This window comes from Rhamphochromis sp. 'chilingali' (assembly GCF_963969265.1).
Source record: "Rhamphochromis sp. 'chilingali' genome assembly, chromosome: 13".
Taxonomy (NCBI): domain Eukaryota; kingdom Metazoa; phylum Chordata; class Actinopteri; order Cichliformes; family Cichlidae; genus Rhamphochromis; species Rhamphochromis sp. 'chilingali'.
The window spans coordinates 36,286,272-36,302,925 of record NC_137940.1 but is presented as its reverse complement, the minus strand read 5'-3'; the positions used below and the strand labels follow the sequence as shown (position 1 = coordinate 36,302,925).

The following is a 16,654-nucleotide window of genomic DNA, read 5'->3' as shown; positions in this document are numbered from 1 at the left end:
TTCTGCTCTTTTAGAATATTTCAGTCCTTTCTGTCGAACTGAGTCTTTCTTGCTTTTTCAACCATGAGAAATGTTGCCTCTTTGCTGGAAAAGCTCCTGCGATCAATTAATAAAAAGTTTAAACCTTCAAAAATCCACAGAATGTCTGCAAAATTAATATCTTGCTCTTTTGCCTCTTTCATGCATTTATCTTTTAGTATCTTCCTGAGTGCGATGTTGTTATTCTGATGAAGGACGGCCAGATTGCTGAGCACGGTACCCATGTGCAGCTAATTGGTAAAGACCGCAACTATGCCATGCTATTCAACAGCATGCAACAGGAGGTAAGGCCAGGGGCGCACGAGGAGCAAAGCCAACTCTTTTGAATAAGGCATCTTTGCCCTCACGACACAATAAAACTGAACATTACAAGCTGAATAATTCATAAGCCCAGAAAGGCAGGCCCTGTAGCAAGGAAATGTTAATGCATACAAAGGCTTTTATTATTTATGTGTGCAGTGATTTACTGGTGAGCTGCTAAAGACCATGTCACCGATATCTCTGTTTTAATAATGTCCACAATGCCATTGCTATGGCCGTTGTGATTTCTGCTGGTGACATGTGTCAAAACTCTTCCCCCACTCCCCTTTTTTACTCTCAGAATCTGGTGAAAGAGAAACTAAAAAACAAAGAGCAGAGGGTAGGTGGAAATAAGGCTGACAGTGCCACTGATGTTGCCGAGGTCAGCCCAAAGATGGAAAGCAAGAAAGGAGGTGAGAAACTCTGCCCGTTTTCATGCTTCTCATGTAAATCGCTGTTTTCCATGAGAATGGTTCATAAGTAACTTCTTTTCTGGCTTTTATATTTAGAACCATTGATGAAAGCTGAAGAGAAAGGCTCTGGTTCAGTCCCGTGGTCTGTTTACGGAGCCTACATCAAAGCAGCGGGAGGCCCAGTAGTCTTCGTCATCAACATCTTCTTCTTTGTTTCCACCACAGGCAGCCTAGCTTTCAGTAACTGGTGGCTGAGCCACTGGATCAGACAGGGCAGCGGGGTGAGTGTAGATGACTCTAGTTTTCTATAATACAGGATTCTCAGTGGTGTGTGTTTGACTCCCAAAAGAAAAATAACTACTGTGTTTGGATGAGTGTGGCAGCCGACTGAGCATTAATCTGGATGTGCATGATTAAAAAAGTAACAGCACCTTGGTAAACTTAATTAAAAACAAGAGTGAGCAGTAAAGAAACAGATGTGCAGCTAAGCAGTTGGTGGCTGCTGTTGAGAAATGTGCTTGGAATGGCAAACACCACCCAACGGACTGATTTTCATGCCTTTTTTTTGTGATCCAAAGTGTGCTTTTCTCAATTTCATTAGAGACCAAATGGGGAAAGAAAGATTTTTTTTGTCAGCCTGTAATTTGTTGCTCCATCTGCCCTCAGAACACATCATTAATCTCGTTGAATGAAACAATAGCGAGCAACAGCATGAGACTCAACCCTCATATTCGGTACTATTCAACTGTTTACATCATCTCCATGGGAGCTGTGTTGTTGCTGAAGACAATCAGAGGGTTGGTGTTTGTGAAGGTAAGCCCCTTTCTTTCACGTTTGTCCTCTTAACCACTGATGAACTTTAAAATTGAGTAGAATGTGTACCTTATATCCAGACAGCGCTCCTGCTTGAACGTCTACACTGTCATTTGTTCATGCTCTTATGGATCCAGTGCTTGCAGGACAAGTCAGTTTATCTGTCCACTGTCCTGTCTCACAACTCATACAGTGGCTGCATGCATATCAGTCTGTTTCTTTATGAGAAACGGAGACAAAGAAGCAGAGAGAAAGAGCGTGTGAGTGTGCGTCTGTGTGTGTGCGTGCACGCTCGTGTATTTCAGCATCCCCTCGAGTGTGCATCCTCGTTTTCAAGCTAACCCATCCTGACACTGCACTGCAGAGGTTAGATCCCCACGTTAATGTGTGCCACTTAAAATTGCTAATTTTTCAAAGATGGCTAATCTTTTTTTTACCTCTAGCTGTGATGAGATCTTTGTGAGTGTTAAATATTCCATTACCGGTAATAGAATTAATTTGTTCTCTGCTGCCACATGTAATTTCTGTCCAATTGTTGAAATGTCTCATGCGCAGTAGGTCATGACCTTTTATGTCAGCCTCCCGGAAACTCATCATAAATGAAGATTTGACAGCACTACTCTGTGCATGACAGCTACCCACCACTGTGCACATGCATAGCATATGTAGCATTTATAACACTCGGGCAACATATGTGTTCCACTGTACCCGCTGTGCTTTGAGGTTTAAAACTGTGTCGACTAACAGACAATTTCACTCCAACTGTCTGTTTATCCAAGCAATGAATGTGTCCATACGGTTGTTGTTTACACGTGTCAGGTCTCGTGTTCAAGCACAACATGTGTTGTCTGTGTTGACAGTGCACCGTGAAGGCTGCCTCCGTGCTCCACGACAAGCTGTTCAGCCGGATCCTCCATTGCCCTATGCACTTTTTTGATACAACACCTCTGGGTCGTATCCTGACCCGCTTCTCTAGGGACATGGACGAGGGTGAGTCTTGATTTGTCTTGACTGTGAACCTTTCCCCCAGGAGACCTTTCAGTCAGTGAAGTCACCCTGGTTGACAAGGTGTAGTGCAAAGACACAGTGTGATTTGACATGGAGCGTTTTCCCTAGTGAGTGGCTCTCTGTTATGCACTTCACTGGTGTCTTTGCTTGACATGTTGATTTGTGAGCTGTTGTTTCTTTGGGTGGTTGGGTTTAATATTTTCGCAGACTCTGCTGTTTTTTTGCCGCTCATAGATTTTCCCCTGACAAAAGACACTTAGTGGGACCTAGAGAGACTCTACACAGTGCATCTGATGTACTTTATCTCCACAGTGGATGTGCGTCTCACCATGCAAGCTGAGATGCTCCTGCAGAACCTGTCCCTGGTGCTGCTTTGCTTGGGAATGGTGGGCATTGTCTTCCCCTGGTTCCTCATTTCAGTCCTGCCTCTGGGAGGCTTTCTCTACATTGTCAATCGTCTTTCCAGGTCAGACATTCAACACTCTCGTCCTAATCTTGGCTTTTGTTATTTTTTCCAAGACTATAATGCAGACAATGTACGATGGTCAGCTCCATACTGTGAAATTGCTCCATACAGACAAAATGACTTAAGCTTTTTATGAAAAGCAATAAATTTCACTGTAACTAATATTGAACCCCAAGTACCCCATGATGCATCCATCTGGGTTTGGATAAATGCGTGACGATTAACAATGTGTCTGTGAATGCAGTTGTGATCATGGCTTTGAAACTCAACTTGGGATTCAGCGTTGACTAGCTAACTTGATAGATAGTTAGGTTTATAACATGAGTTAACTAGTAGAACAGCTTGGGAGCACAGTGGTGCATTGGCTGCCAAGCAAGAAGATTCTCTGCTTGTCATTTTAATTCGTCATTCTAAAGTGGCTGTCGGCGTAACCTCTCACCCAGTATCTGGTGTATGCTTCCATGGATGAATGAAGTGTGCCAACATGATTGAGCTGAGCCAAGGGTAAAGAGCCTTCATGTGACTTTATTTTAGTCTAAAACTTAAAAAATCAAGAGTAAAACCTCTATAATTTATCCAGTTTTTAGTAAAAGAGCTGTTTTCTATGATAGATATGGACATAATGGAAATTCTGAAAATTCAAGTAGCTAATACTGTATGGTCCCTCAAATTATTGACCCCAGAATATCCACTTTTGAAAGATTGTATCAACTATGTGCTAAAAGTGTGATTTGTGTACACTAAAAACATGCTCCACATGCAGGCATACCAAGAGTCATGATCACACAGTTTCTCCATTTTTCCTGCCTTCATAAGTTTACAAAAGTTACGGGTCCGCTAGTCTCTTGGTGGTTCATCCCACCACACAGATGCTTAAAGTCTTTTTTTTTTCAAAGCAAGCGTAACTGACAAGGAGATACCGTCATGCAATGCAAAGTAATTGGAGAGCAGTAAGTTGCTTTCCCCTATGAGTTGTATTTTTAACTGACAGCTGCCTCTTATTTTCTCTACATGGAGTTGATAAGAGTGAAGTGCATGCAGTAAAGGTGAGGCTTAACACACAGAGCTAACACAGGCAAAAAGCCCACCGTAGATCGTCAAAGTTAGGGTGATAAGTCACTCACTAATCAGAACACCTGCATTTTTGTTTTCTTTTGTTTAGTTCTCCTCTCGTTTAGTTCTGGTCCACAGATTGAAACAATACCCTTCATTTTTAGTGTCTCTCATTTTAAAATTCAAAGTTTTAAGAGAGACACTTTTCTAAAGTCCAGCCTTTATCTGACAGCAGTGAAGAAAGCAAAGTTAAGCAGATTTTCTTTAAGCCTGATGGATGCTTCGATAAAGAAAATTAAATCCAGCTATAACAAGGACTGAGAAATTACTTGAGAATGGAGGAAAGCTGGTGATTCTCAAAGCCTTTTGGCTCTTTTCCTGTTTTGTTTTACTTTTCCCATTTTTGCACTGAGGGAATATGACACAGTGCACAAAGTTTAGGTTAGATATATCAAAATTTAAGACTTGCTCTTAGCATTTGTCATGTGGCTCAAGTTCTTGTACACAAACATACTCTTTGCCTTACGCTTAGTTTAGTCAGTTTGGATCTAATCACCCCAGTGGGGACCAAATATTGGAATGTTACTATACTTGTGGGGACCAGCAGACTTTATGGGGACAATATCCCATCCCTATGAATTTGAAGGCATTTGTGAGACTCAAAATGTGGTTTTAGTGTCAGGGTTACAATCAGGTTAGGGTTAGGCATTCATTTTTGATGGTTAGGGTTAGGGTGAGCCTTTAGGGAAAGCATTATGTCAATTAGATGTCCCCACTAAGATATGAAAACAGACCTGTGTGTGTGTTTGTTTGTTCCTTTTTAAAATGTGGCCATGCAGAGCTGGCAGATTGTGGGTTGCAGCTTTCTTGAGAACTGCTCATCAAAACATCACGAGTGACTGAAGTAAAACCAAAAATACATGAAAATAAATCAAACTGTCTACTCTTCTGTGTGTGAAATAGTTTGAAATTTAGACCCTTAGAGTGATGACATTTTGTAAAAGCTACATGTCTCTGTCATGTCTCCTTTTCAAAGGCCTTTTCAAAGACTTCAAAGGCCTCTTTGAGGCTTAAACGATTGAATAAGTTTTAGTTTTCTGTTAGGGAAAGGCCTTGTCACGTACTTGTGATGGTTGAACTTAGTGGTAAGCTGCTTCGGGCTAATAATTGTCAGTGAATATACTTATATACTACTTTCTGCATTCATAATTTCCCAACACCATCACTGTTTTACAGATAGCTGTAGACACTCACTGTTGTACCACTCTCCTGACCTCCTCTGTGCAATTTGACAATGATTTGAACCAAAAATGTCAAATTTGGATTCCTCACTCCATAAGACCTTTTGTCACTCGCTTTCAGTCCAGTTCTTGTGTAATTTAGCAAACCTCGGTGTTTCTCCCTGTTTGCCCTTTTTAAGAATGGCTTCTTGACAGCGAAGCCTCCACTGTGACCATTTCTGATGAGGCTTCGACAAACAGTAGATAAGCTGAAGGGACAGATGTATCTCTCAGGTCCTATGTCAAGCCTTTTCTGGCTTTTTTTCCTATTTATTAAGGACACAACTTTCATCTGCTGAAGATGATCCCCGGGCTTGCCATTTCTTTTGTCACATAACATAGCAAGCTGCAAATAACAACATATCAAAAGACAGAATATAAAATTGGTTCTATCGTTGATTGTCTGTTAGGTGTACACACAACACTGGTTCTTCCTTTGAGTTTGTTGCCTTTTTATGCGTGAATGATTCATAGGTCAACATATTCCTCTGAAGATGATCAGGTACAAGAACTAGACTGAAAATGTGTGGAGTAAAAAAACAGCCAAAGATAAACTTTGAAAGGCTTTCAGAAAGCCTAGAAAACTATTGCTTAAGACATTCTTCCCATACACGAATATGAGCAGGGATCATTCAGTCTGGGTGAAAGTCTGGTACAAGTCTTGAGAACTGCTAATCCAAAAATATTTAACTCACTACTGCACTTACTGGGGCGATCGTGGCTCAAGAGTTGGGAGTTCGTCTTGTAATCGGAAGGTTGCCGGTTCGAGCCCCGGCTCGGACAGTCTCGGTCGTTGTGTCCTTGGGCGAGACACTTCACCCGTTGCCTACTGGTGGTGGTCAGAGGGCCCGGTGGCGCCAGTGTCCGGCAGCCTCGCCTCTGTCAGTGCGCCCCAGGGTGGCTGTGGCTACAGTGTAGCTGCCATCACCAGTGTGTGGATGGGTGGATGATTGTGTAAAGTGCTTTGGGGTCCTTAGGACCAAGTAAAGCGCTATACAAATACTGACCATTTGCCATTATTCAGACTGAGAACTTTTATTGTCATTGTACAGTTGCTTGCACAAAGAAATTATGTAACAAGACCACAAGGTGCAAAAGTAAAAGACAAACACAAACAAGCCGCCAGTTAAAATCTTCTCCACTTATTTAAAACATGCTCTAATCAGTAGTGTTTAATATGGAGTCACTTTGGACCACAGAGAGAGACTGCTAAAGGTAAATACCATGGAAAGAAGTACTGTGATAATCTTTATCTGAACTGATCTGTTCCATAGTAAATTTTGCAAATGCACCTAGTCATTTTATATAATTTTTTCAGCAGTTGTGCAATATAGGTGAAACCACAGAGGGAAACAACAGCTCGCCGGAGTCTCGGGAAATAACCAGAGCATATTGTTATTTCCTCTATCAGTGAGCTCAAGAAGCTCACGAGTCTCTGTGTTATTGCTGCTCCGATGTGAAATCTGAAAGCACATTTCGATTTAAACGCATAAAACTATGAGTGTTTTTGACTTTTAGACTTGTATCATAATGACAAATATAAGATAAACTGATATACAGTAGCTATGATTATGTTTGGAGGTGGATTTAGTTTCAGGGAGCTCAGACATTTAAAACTTTCCCTCCCAATCTCTGTATGTACCGCTTGATATTTTTAAACTGGAATTCTTGATTACTTTAATCAGACTTGACACCATTTTTGTCTCTCGAGTGATTAATAAATCACTAAGCATCTTCAGTCATCTTTAAAGAAACATTTTATTTATGGGTAGTGCAGGAATTAGTGATGAATTCTGAGTAAACAACAGAGACCCAGAAGGAAGAGATGATCCCCACCTGTCACTGGAAGGTAGTGATGACCCTTGGCAATGCTGTTGAACAGGACGAAATGCTGTATCTGACAAAGTCACGACATCCCGAGATATTTATGGATGTTACATCAACCTAGATCTCCCATTGATATTACCCACTTCTAAAGCAGCTTTTTATTGAATTCTGAGACGGAGCAGCCCAGGGCATAAACATGTTTGTCTGGATCACAGCCTCGAAGCGAGGAAGTGTCATGTTCCTTCCGTCTCTCTTCGCAGCTTTTTATGAGAAAACTGAATGATTCATAGGAGATGTGTAATTCCCATGTACTGTTCGTTCAGTCTTGGCATCTAAAAATAGGAAGACACCACACCTTTGTCAGTATAACTCTCTCCCCGACACGTTGTCTCGAATGGCGAGTCTGATGTCTGGCTGTCTGTGTGTATGAAACACTGCTCATAATGTTGCACAAGCATCAGATAGAGGGAAACGGTAGGGAAGTAAGAAAAACTGGTGCCATGTTTTGGACCATGTGCCGATCCGTCTCTGCCCGTCATTTCATCATGATTTGTCTGCAGCGCTCTTGGATCGTTAAAGCTGATGCGTTCTCCATTCCTTCACTCCTCACTTGTGTTTCGGTATTAACGTGTGAGGTCAGTTTTCCCTCCGAAATAGAGGCCAGTGCAAGTAAAGTAAAAATGTGGCTGAAAGCTGCACTGTCAATTTAACTGAAATATAACATACGTGCGTTGGTTGTCAAAACAAACATTACTCTCGTGTTTCATAAAATTGTCTCTTTTGCACGTACTCCGGCTCGTCTTTTGTGATTTCCAGTTGAATGTAATCCATTTGAACCATTTACCCCGGACATGCTAGAGCGCACTTTCTCACAATGCCTTATAATTTTCATTCAAATGAGACTAAGATGAGTGGAGGCTTTACAGTTCTGCAGTGTGCTGACTCATTAGGATTTTCATAACCATTTAGGGCTGCAAATCACAACATAAATGAGTTCTAATGTGCTTCTAATATATCTGCTTCTGTGATGTATACACAGTGGAAACGGCTCAGAGTATCATCAATACTGAGCTATGTATTTTAAATAAAAATGTGAATTTCATGGAAGTTCAATGTATGATTTTCATTGTTCACTTGCAGGGTACTGCTTCGTGAGCTAAAGCGCCTGGAGAATATCAGCCAATCACCATTCACCTCTCACATCACCAGCAGCCTTCAAGGCCTCTCCACCATCCATGCCTATGGAAGAGGGCATGATTTCCTCCAAAGGTGAGTACAAGGCTAGCTATGGGCATCATTAAACTTTAATTTCATCTTATCTCTTCTTGTAGTTTTTGAGTTTGCTCCTCTGTTAGTAAACATACCAGAGCCCATACCAGAATATTTCCCCTCAGCAAGCAGGAGAGTGCAGAGCTCTGCTTGCTTCTACTCTGGCTGAAATTAGTTTACGGTATCTCTCTTTCTCTCCCTCTCTTTTTTTTTCAGATATCAGGAATTGCTGGACACCAACCAGGCCTCAAACTACCTCTTCAGCTGTGCAATGCGTTGGCTGGCTATCCGCCTGGACCTCATCAGTATCTCCCTTATCACTGCTGTAGCACTGCTCATTGTCTTCATGCACAATCAGATACCTCCAGCCTACGCAGGCTTGGCCATATCATATGCAGTGCAGGTGTGTAAACAAACTCATGTAGTAACACAGAATGTGCAAAAACACTGACGGCTCTGGTCCTCTGAATGGCAAAAAAGTTGACAGTTTGAAGCTCCGGGCTGTGTAGGAAGGGTAGCAAGGCAGCCTCTATAACTGTGTGCGTCTAAATGTGAGTTAAAACTTGTCTGAATATACACCGATCGCCTTGTGTACTTAACCTTATTGAGAAAACTGGTCCGGGCAGTTTGGGGCAAGCACATGTGGCTGGATGTTGCCAACGTGTACAGCACGGGCCGGATAGGTCTTGTTGCAGGCGCATCCTGTGGATGCTTAATCAGACAGGGATTTTAGTCAACACTGGGAGCTCTTTGTTGAGAATTTCAAGTTAGTCCTGAACAGATTCTTCAGTGTGGGTGTTCTGGTTGCTGCCATGGGTGGTAAGCTTTGTCTGCACCATTGTTTGGGTAGGAGTTACGTAACCACAATATAACCACAGGAATCCCATGAAGTAAGAGTTCAAGGTGGAACATTGAACTCTAACAGGGTTACCATTGTCATTCTTGGCATCTTCACCTTGCCTAGTTTTAATGTTTGCTTCATCGATTTGAAGAGACAGATTAAAATGAGGCTTTTTGTGTTTGACAGAACAAAACATCATTCATCTTTTTTATTCTGCAGTATTTTAGCTGTTATTTGCTGCTTAATATGGGTCTTGTAGCACTGCATGAAGCAGCCATTGATTAGCACAGGTTACATGGTCTGGCTTTAACGCACACTCTCACCTTGCTGTACACAGACAGGATGATTTTCACAGTGTGTCTTAGAAATATGTTTGTTTTCTCATTGCCCAGTTTTTGGTTTTTTAAGATTCTGTTCTTTACTGCATGTTATAATCGACACAGAGAATTGAAATCGATTAACAAGATCGTGAAGGAGCCATATCAGCAAACCTGTTTATTAGGCTGTAAATTGCCAGTTGTTTTATTGCTCAATTGCTGAAGGGGGGCAGCGCACATAAATAGCGAGTGTTTCATAGTAATTGGTGTGACACTGTTAATCATTAACCTTTTTACCCCTCTGCTTTTCTTTCTCTTCCAGCTGACTGGCTTGTTTCAGTTTACCGTGCGGCTCCTCACCGAGACAGAAGCTCGCTTTACATCTGTTGAGAGGATCAATCATTATATAAAGGTAACAGCATTGATTAGCACAGTGAGAAAGGTGGATTGTGTAACAGCATGTCTGAAATAACAGCACTAGACCAGACCACATGAGATATATGACACCGTTTTAATTAAGTCCGTGTGTGTGTGTGTGTGTGTGTGTGTGTGTGTGTGTGTGTGTGTGTGTGTGTGTGTGTGTGTGTGTGTGTGTGTGTGTGTGTGTCACAAGCATTTGATTAGGAATGATAGAAACCTCTTGTGCAGTATTAACACACTCCAGGGCACATGATAGAGCTTATGTCACACAACTGCCATCAAACCACAATATCAGCTCAACTTTTTCTTCTGACGTGCCAAGAAAATCTCATAGAAAGAAAATCACTACAAATCAGTTAGGGGGCTTGCCCCTACACAGAGATTTACAGATTAATGCCAGATACCATCACCTTTTCCTTATCTAAGACTCTTGAGAGCGAAGCACCTAGACAAAGTCCTGAGGCAGCCCAACCTGCCCCCTCCTGGCCTCAGGAGGGAAAGATCACCTTTCAGGATGTTGAGATGCGTTATCGCGATGATCTGCCGCTGGTGCTTAAGAACCTGTCCTTCACTATCCTGCCTGAAGAAACCATCGGCATTGTGGGCCGCACTGGATCAGGTACGACTGACCTTTTCAGTTCCCCAGCCGGCAGACTTTTCAGCTTCCGTTTCCACTTAAATGTGTCTGCATTTGTTAACGCAGCATGTTTTCTATATGCGTTTGCAGGAAAGTCCTCCCTAGGAGTAGCTTTGTTCAGACTTGTGGAGCTGACTGGGGGCTCTATTATCATTGATGGAGTCAATGTTGCACAGATCGGTCTGTATGACCTGCGGAGCAAGCTAGCTATTATTCCTCAAGAGCCTGTGCTCTTCATCGGTACTATCAGGTAATCCATTGATAATTACTTTCATTATTAATCACTGCAACTGGTTTATTGAACTACCTTAAAAATCTTTTGGCTAAAAAATCATATCAGAAAACACCAACGTTTTGGCAATTAATGCATCTGCTTTAATGGAAAATTTGTTTTAGTTGTACAACCAGGTAGATAGCTACTCTCTTCCTCGAAAGTGCCTATAGTCAGCCCATCTGTTTAAAGCTATAGTATATGTGTTGAACATCAAAAGTGAGCAGGATATTTTCCATCTAGTCACTCAGTGTCTGTAATTGTGTTTTCAATTTTGCCTGAAATTGGCTTTTGGGAGATGTTGGAAGATGTCGCTGCTGTGTGTGCACAGCGGTGATCTGATGTGTGCCCATTACAAAAAGGAAAAATGATGCTTTGTGTTAAGAAATTAAACAACAGGGGTGCTAGGTCTGACAGGCCAGAGTATTCAAAAGCAAAAAAGCACCTCTGTTTTGTGAATGAATTCCCTCAGCTGCAGGTCAGAATCGATCCTGGCCATGGATTGTTTTGAGCTCAGGATCAGAGTATGCTGCCCTTCTTGTCATAATGTGAAATAGACACGGGCAGATGCATTTCAGGAGGTTGAGTTTGCTTCGATCACCCTAAAACCTGCCCCAGATGTACCAATTTGTGAGGGTGTGTGGTCCTCTGCATAAAAAAACACACTTCATGAGACTAGAAAAGTATAATAGTATAATATATAAGTGTTGTCCATTTATCACTGTCATAATGTATAATCAGTATGAACGTCAATACCATGGTTTATTTCCAATAGGAGCAATTTAGACCCATGGGATCAATACTCTGATGCTGAGGTCTGGGAAGCTCTCGAGAAGACACATATAAAAGAAATGGTGAGTTACAAATTGGTTGGAGTGTAAATTATATTTTACATGACTAAAGCAGCTTCCTTTTACATCTTTATGTCCCTTTGACCTTCCTCAGGTCAGCCAGCTGCCTCATTCACTCCACTCAGAGGTGACAGAGAACGGAGAGAACTTCTCAGTGGGAGAGCGGCAGCTCCTCTGTGTGGCCAGAGCCCTGCTGAGAAACAGCAAGGTGCTGATTGTATAATGCTGCTGGTTTATATTTCCATGTGGAATAGTTGATAAACTGAAATGAATAATCAGTCTTGCCATACAACCACCTGCATGGGATACCACTGCCCCCTGCTGGTGGTATCCCATAGCTGGTACGGCTTCTGAACTGATAGCATGAGGTCAGACATCATCAGGACATAGCGTATAATTTTATTTGTTTTCAGCTATTTTTGTGAAGTACTATTTCATAACTTTATATGTCAATAACCATGCATGTGCACCACAATTTCAGCCTTTGCTTTGTTTGGAAGGTTTCTTTCAGTTTTCTTATTTCATCTTATTTTTCTGCAACCTTGGTTGATTAAATCAGCTATCACACACCTGCCCCTCAAATGCCTCTCACATCATATAAATTCTCCTTCACTGAAAACAAAAACTTTGCTTTGAGCAATATTTGCATCGTTTTTTTTATATTATAAAAAATTACTCGATTCCATAATGTGGGTCGTTAGAGTCAATGAAACAGTGCAATCGAAGTAACCAAACTCCCATAATATGAATGCATGTGTCTCTTTTTAAAGATCCTTTTATTGGATGAGGCAACAGCAGCCATTGACACCGAGACAGATCGTCTCATCCAGGAGACCATTCGCACTGCGTTTGGCAGCTGCACTACTCTCATCATCGCCCATCGTCTCAACACAGTGATGAGCTGCAGCAGAGTCATGGTCATGGACAGCGGCCAGGTGAATATAAATGCAGTATGTCTGACTGTGAAACTCGGTCCAGTGGTTGAAACTCAATCGTTGATGTGATATTCCCTAAATTACTGTGTGTTTGATATGACGGATGGAATGAGACAGTTCATGTTTCACTTGAGCAGTTTTCAAGACTCTTGATGGTAGCTGATAACATGAAAAGCACACAAGTAGTCACCAGTTTATGTGTTTCAGCCCTTATCCCTTAATCAGTTGAGTTTGCATTTTTGGCATCAGTAAGTAGAGTAAAATAAGATGGATGCATCAGAAGAGACAAGATTTATAGCTTGAATTTACACCCAGTTTTTTGGCTGTGCAGTGGAGTGAAAAAATCACAGATATTCGTAAGCGTGTTGTTTTATTACTATTAGATGTACCTAAATGGTTCATTACTTCATGCATTTTGCATTAAAAAGACAATTACATTTCCATTTTGTAATCTTTGGCTTTGCCTGTATTATAAAAGATCCCAAAATATTTTGTTGTTCGAGCCTCGTTGATAATGTCAACATGGCTCAAACAGTGTTGGCCACTGTGTGCCGGGAGTGATCGCTACTCCTTATAGGAACTTATGATTCAGCAAAGTGCAGCAAAGGCTGTCTGAGGACAATATTTCCCACATATTGAAATGCTTTTCATACACGGCCGCTGGGAAATATCTTCGGTTGGAGTAAGTTTGGAGATAACGTGCCCAGACTTTATATGCAAGTGCTGATTTTGTTTTATCCTTTTCATTCTCGTAGATTTTGGAGTTTGACAGTCCCGTTGCCTTGCTGGCAGATGAAAACTCAAGATTTAGAGCCATGATAGAAGCATCAGAAAACCAAAACAGATAAAACACGCTGGAGCTGAACTTTGGACCTGAGCTGTGATCCTACAAAATATCAAGCTGAATAAATGATTTGCACACACACACAAATCCTGCCAAGTGTGAAAATGATGAGTAAGGAAATCCACTGATGGGTTGTCCATGCAACCGTGTCCGTTTATTTCCTCACCAAAGACACAGAGACAGCACTTCCTAACAGCACATCAAATCTTAGTATGCTAAGTGAGATCTATCAGCCACCTGCTCTTTGCCGCCGTGTCACAGGAGTTGTTTCCTGGGCACCAAACAATTAGCTGCAAGTGAAACAGAGCTGCGTCTCTGACAATAGCACTTTATGTGTCATGTGGACACTTGGAAGGACGTAGGATGGTTCTTTTTTTCAGTTAATCAGTCAGACACTAAATTAGTTTTATTTCCATGACTGAGACCTGACAGTCCAGGAAATTAATGTTAGGCAGAAAATGGTGTGGATCAGATTTAATTTCTTATTTGCATTGCTACTGATGTTTGTTTGTTTATGTCAGGAATTTATTTGTTTGAATTAATTATTAAATACAGTATATTTGAAAAACATCACCTTCTATTCATTCCTCAAAATGGCTTTCCAAAAGAGGCTAAAATGTTTGTGTTTTTTTGTTGTTGCTGTAATGAGATAATTTCAGTAAATTATTGCAGATGTGATATGTGCCTAGACCTGTAAACAATTCCAGGTTATATAATGGAGTTAGCCATGTAAGCATGCTCTTTTTAGACTGCATGCAAGCACTGTGTTTTCAAATTAGCTCATCTTTTCAAATGCTGGAGTTGAATGTTTTGCCAGCAAGATCATTTAGGTGTTGAAGTATGGTGTGTGGTTTGCAACAAAACTGAAAACCATCAGGGTGTGTCTGTACATGTTCTGTTTTCACACATGAGAGGACTGCAAACGTCTGCCTTCGAGTATGTGCTGAACAATCATGAAAAGTGCAATATCCCTTATTTTCAAGATTGCCTTTGTACACTTGAGATTGTGAAGCTGTAATATAAATTTGTTAAATGTGGGATTTTTGATATATAGAGGTTTTTTTGAATAAACCTATTTTTAATTTATTGGTGACGTGTCTAGTCTATTCTTATAAGATGTCCATCAAGGATGTTATGTGGTTGTTTGATTTGTCTCTGGATTCCTCAAAAGGTTATGAATGCATACGCAGGAAAGTGTTACCAGAGGAATTTTTGGAAAGGATCTTTTGCATTCCTTGAGAAAACAAACTAGGGCAATTCATGTTTTATCTTCACATTGAAATAATTTCGATACATGCTTTTGATTTACTAGACTCGATTCATACATGCTGTGGAGGTCTTTATCAGCCTGAAAGCCTTGAGCCTTCTTCATGCTACTCTTGTTTTAATGGTAAAGGAAATTGCATTATTTTAAAAGTAAGAGCAGTCAGTATAGTATAGAGGGAAAAAGAAAGTTTTGTAAAGTGTCTTGTTGCTCCTTAGCAGCAAAACATCTGATGATTTTTCCTTGGGTGACTTGCCTAGAGTTAGCTACAAGTTTCAAAATGAGAATCAGTTAAAAGAAGTGAGCTTACCAGCCTTTATCACCCTCACTTTATTCCCGCTTGAGGCTATTAGCCTGAGGAAATAGTACCAAATGCTACCAGTAAACATGATTTGCATTGTGGGTACTGCAGACACAGTGTGTGTTTTTTTTTGTTTTGTTTTTTGACAGGGGAAAAGAATGCATGGAATACAAAACACATCTGGTTCTACTGAATTTTAAAGCATTTCCAATGTGAGTGTAACAGTGCCGCAGACGAGTCACGCTGTATCAGTCAACTCCTATTTTTCAGTCTATTTTATAAAAGTCACAGAGACATTTATACATGAATATTCCATTAGCTCGTTAGGGAATTGTGAAGCCTTTTGTTTCAGAATAACCCCGCATGAACATGACATCTAAGGCCTCCTCCAGTACTGTATGCAGGCGTTCAACAAACGCAAAGGTTAAATTGGGGTTTATGAGAACATTTCAAAAGTGTAAAGTCCTAATCTGCAGATTTCAGCAACAATCTGCCCACATGCACTTCAGCAAAACTAAGAAATCCACTTTTTTTTTAACCCTTGAGATCAACTCCAAGTGAAGAAACATGAAAGTAACAAATAGAACATATGACTTTCCCATCTGGTCACCTCTTCCTGCAGTATGAAAATCCACCAAACTGGCATAAACAGCTGTTGGTAAATAACATTAATTCCTTACAAGGTAGGGAAATATCTGAAGATCGTGAAGTCACACAGGAGTAAAGGGAATACCTTTAATTTATGAAACTTGAACTATTCCACATAATGCAAAAGTTACACTGCATTTCATTTGGAGTAACCTTTGTGTGTGTTTTCTCGGACCCCCAAATGATTGCATATCAGACTCAGAATGTTAATATTTTTTGCCCAGGATTTACCTCCTCATCACACACCTTACAATAACCTTACCTGCTGCCTTCATGCTATAATGTATACTTGAAGAGAGTCCACAGTGTTTTTGTGTTGTAACTTTTTATTTTATTTTTTTGGAGGAAAATATTTGAAATGTTTGACTAACTGTGAAGTTTTTTCTTCTTAAAAGCTCAGACTCTGACTTCCTCAGTCCGAACTGGAGGGACAGATTTTCATATTACACTGAGATAACTGCTAATGTGCTGAAACTGGAGTTAAATATGGAAAATTTTCTGGAAGATTATTTCTGAAGACATCTTAAAGAAATTACAAGAAAGCTTGCCTGAGTTCGGACTGTGTTTAAGAATAAAAGTGCTCATACCAAATATTGACTTTCCAGTTAGTTAGAGATGTACAAACTTATTTTGCCGTATTACACCATGTATAAAAACCATGTATATTTATTTTGTATATCTGTGTGCGTGCGTGTGTTGACTAGGCTTTAAAGGTTAAATGGGAGACCACAAATTATGCAGGATGTAGATTTTTTTAGTCAGACATTAAAGCTAAATACCCCCTAATTAAATCTAATATTATATAATAGCCTAATAACCAAATACACGTGAGTGTTTTTAATAGCGCACTTTTAATC

General features: G+C 40.6%; 1 protein-coding gene across 1 annotated transcript in view; it reads left to right on the top strand.

The window, feature by feature from the left end:
• LOC308408871 (ATP-binding cassette sub-family C member 5) overlaps window positions 1–14,650 on the top strand; it is a 29,658-nt gene extending 15,008 nt beyond the window's left edge. Inside the window, exons 15-29 of the mRNA XM_080901290.1 lie at window positions 198–323; window positions 641–752; window positions 849–1,033; window positions 1,419–1,565; window positions 2,426–2,555; window positions 2,886–3,039; window positions 8,340–8,468; window positions 8,685–8,871; window positions 9,949–10,038; window positions 10,473–10,665; window positions 10,774–10,933; window positions 11,730–11,808; window positions 11,900–12,013; window positions 12,576–12,740; window positions 13,496–14,650. Coding sequence (XP_080757416.1) covers window positions 198–323; window positions 641–752; window positions 849–1,033; window positions 1,419–1,565; window positions 2,426–2,555; window positions 2,886–3,039; window positions 8,340–8,468; window positions 8,685–8,871; window positions 9,949–10,038; window positions 10,473–10,665; window positions 10,774–10,933; window positions 11,730–11,808; window positions 11,900–12,013; window positions 12,576–12,740; window positions 13,496–13,588 — 2,064 coding nt within the window. The 3' untranslated portion in view covers window positions 13,589–14,650. The remainder of the gene's footprint in view (window positions 1–197; window positions 324–640; window positions 753–848; window positions 1,034–1,418; window positions 1,566–2,425; window positions 2,556–2,885; window positions 3,040–8,339; window positions 8,469–8,684; window positions 8,872–9,948; window positions 10,039–10,472; window positions 10,666–10,773; window positions 10,934–11,729; window positions 11,809–11,899; window positions 12,014–12,575; window positions 12,741–13,495) is intronic.
• The last annotated feature ends 2,004 nt before the right edge of the window (window positions 14,651–16,654 follow it).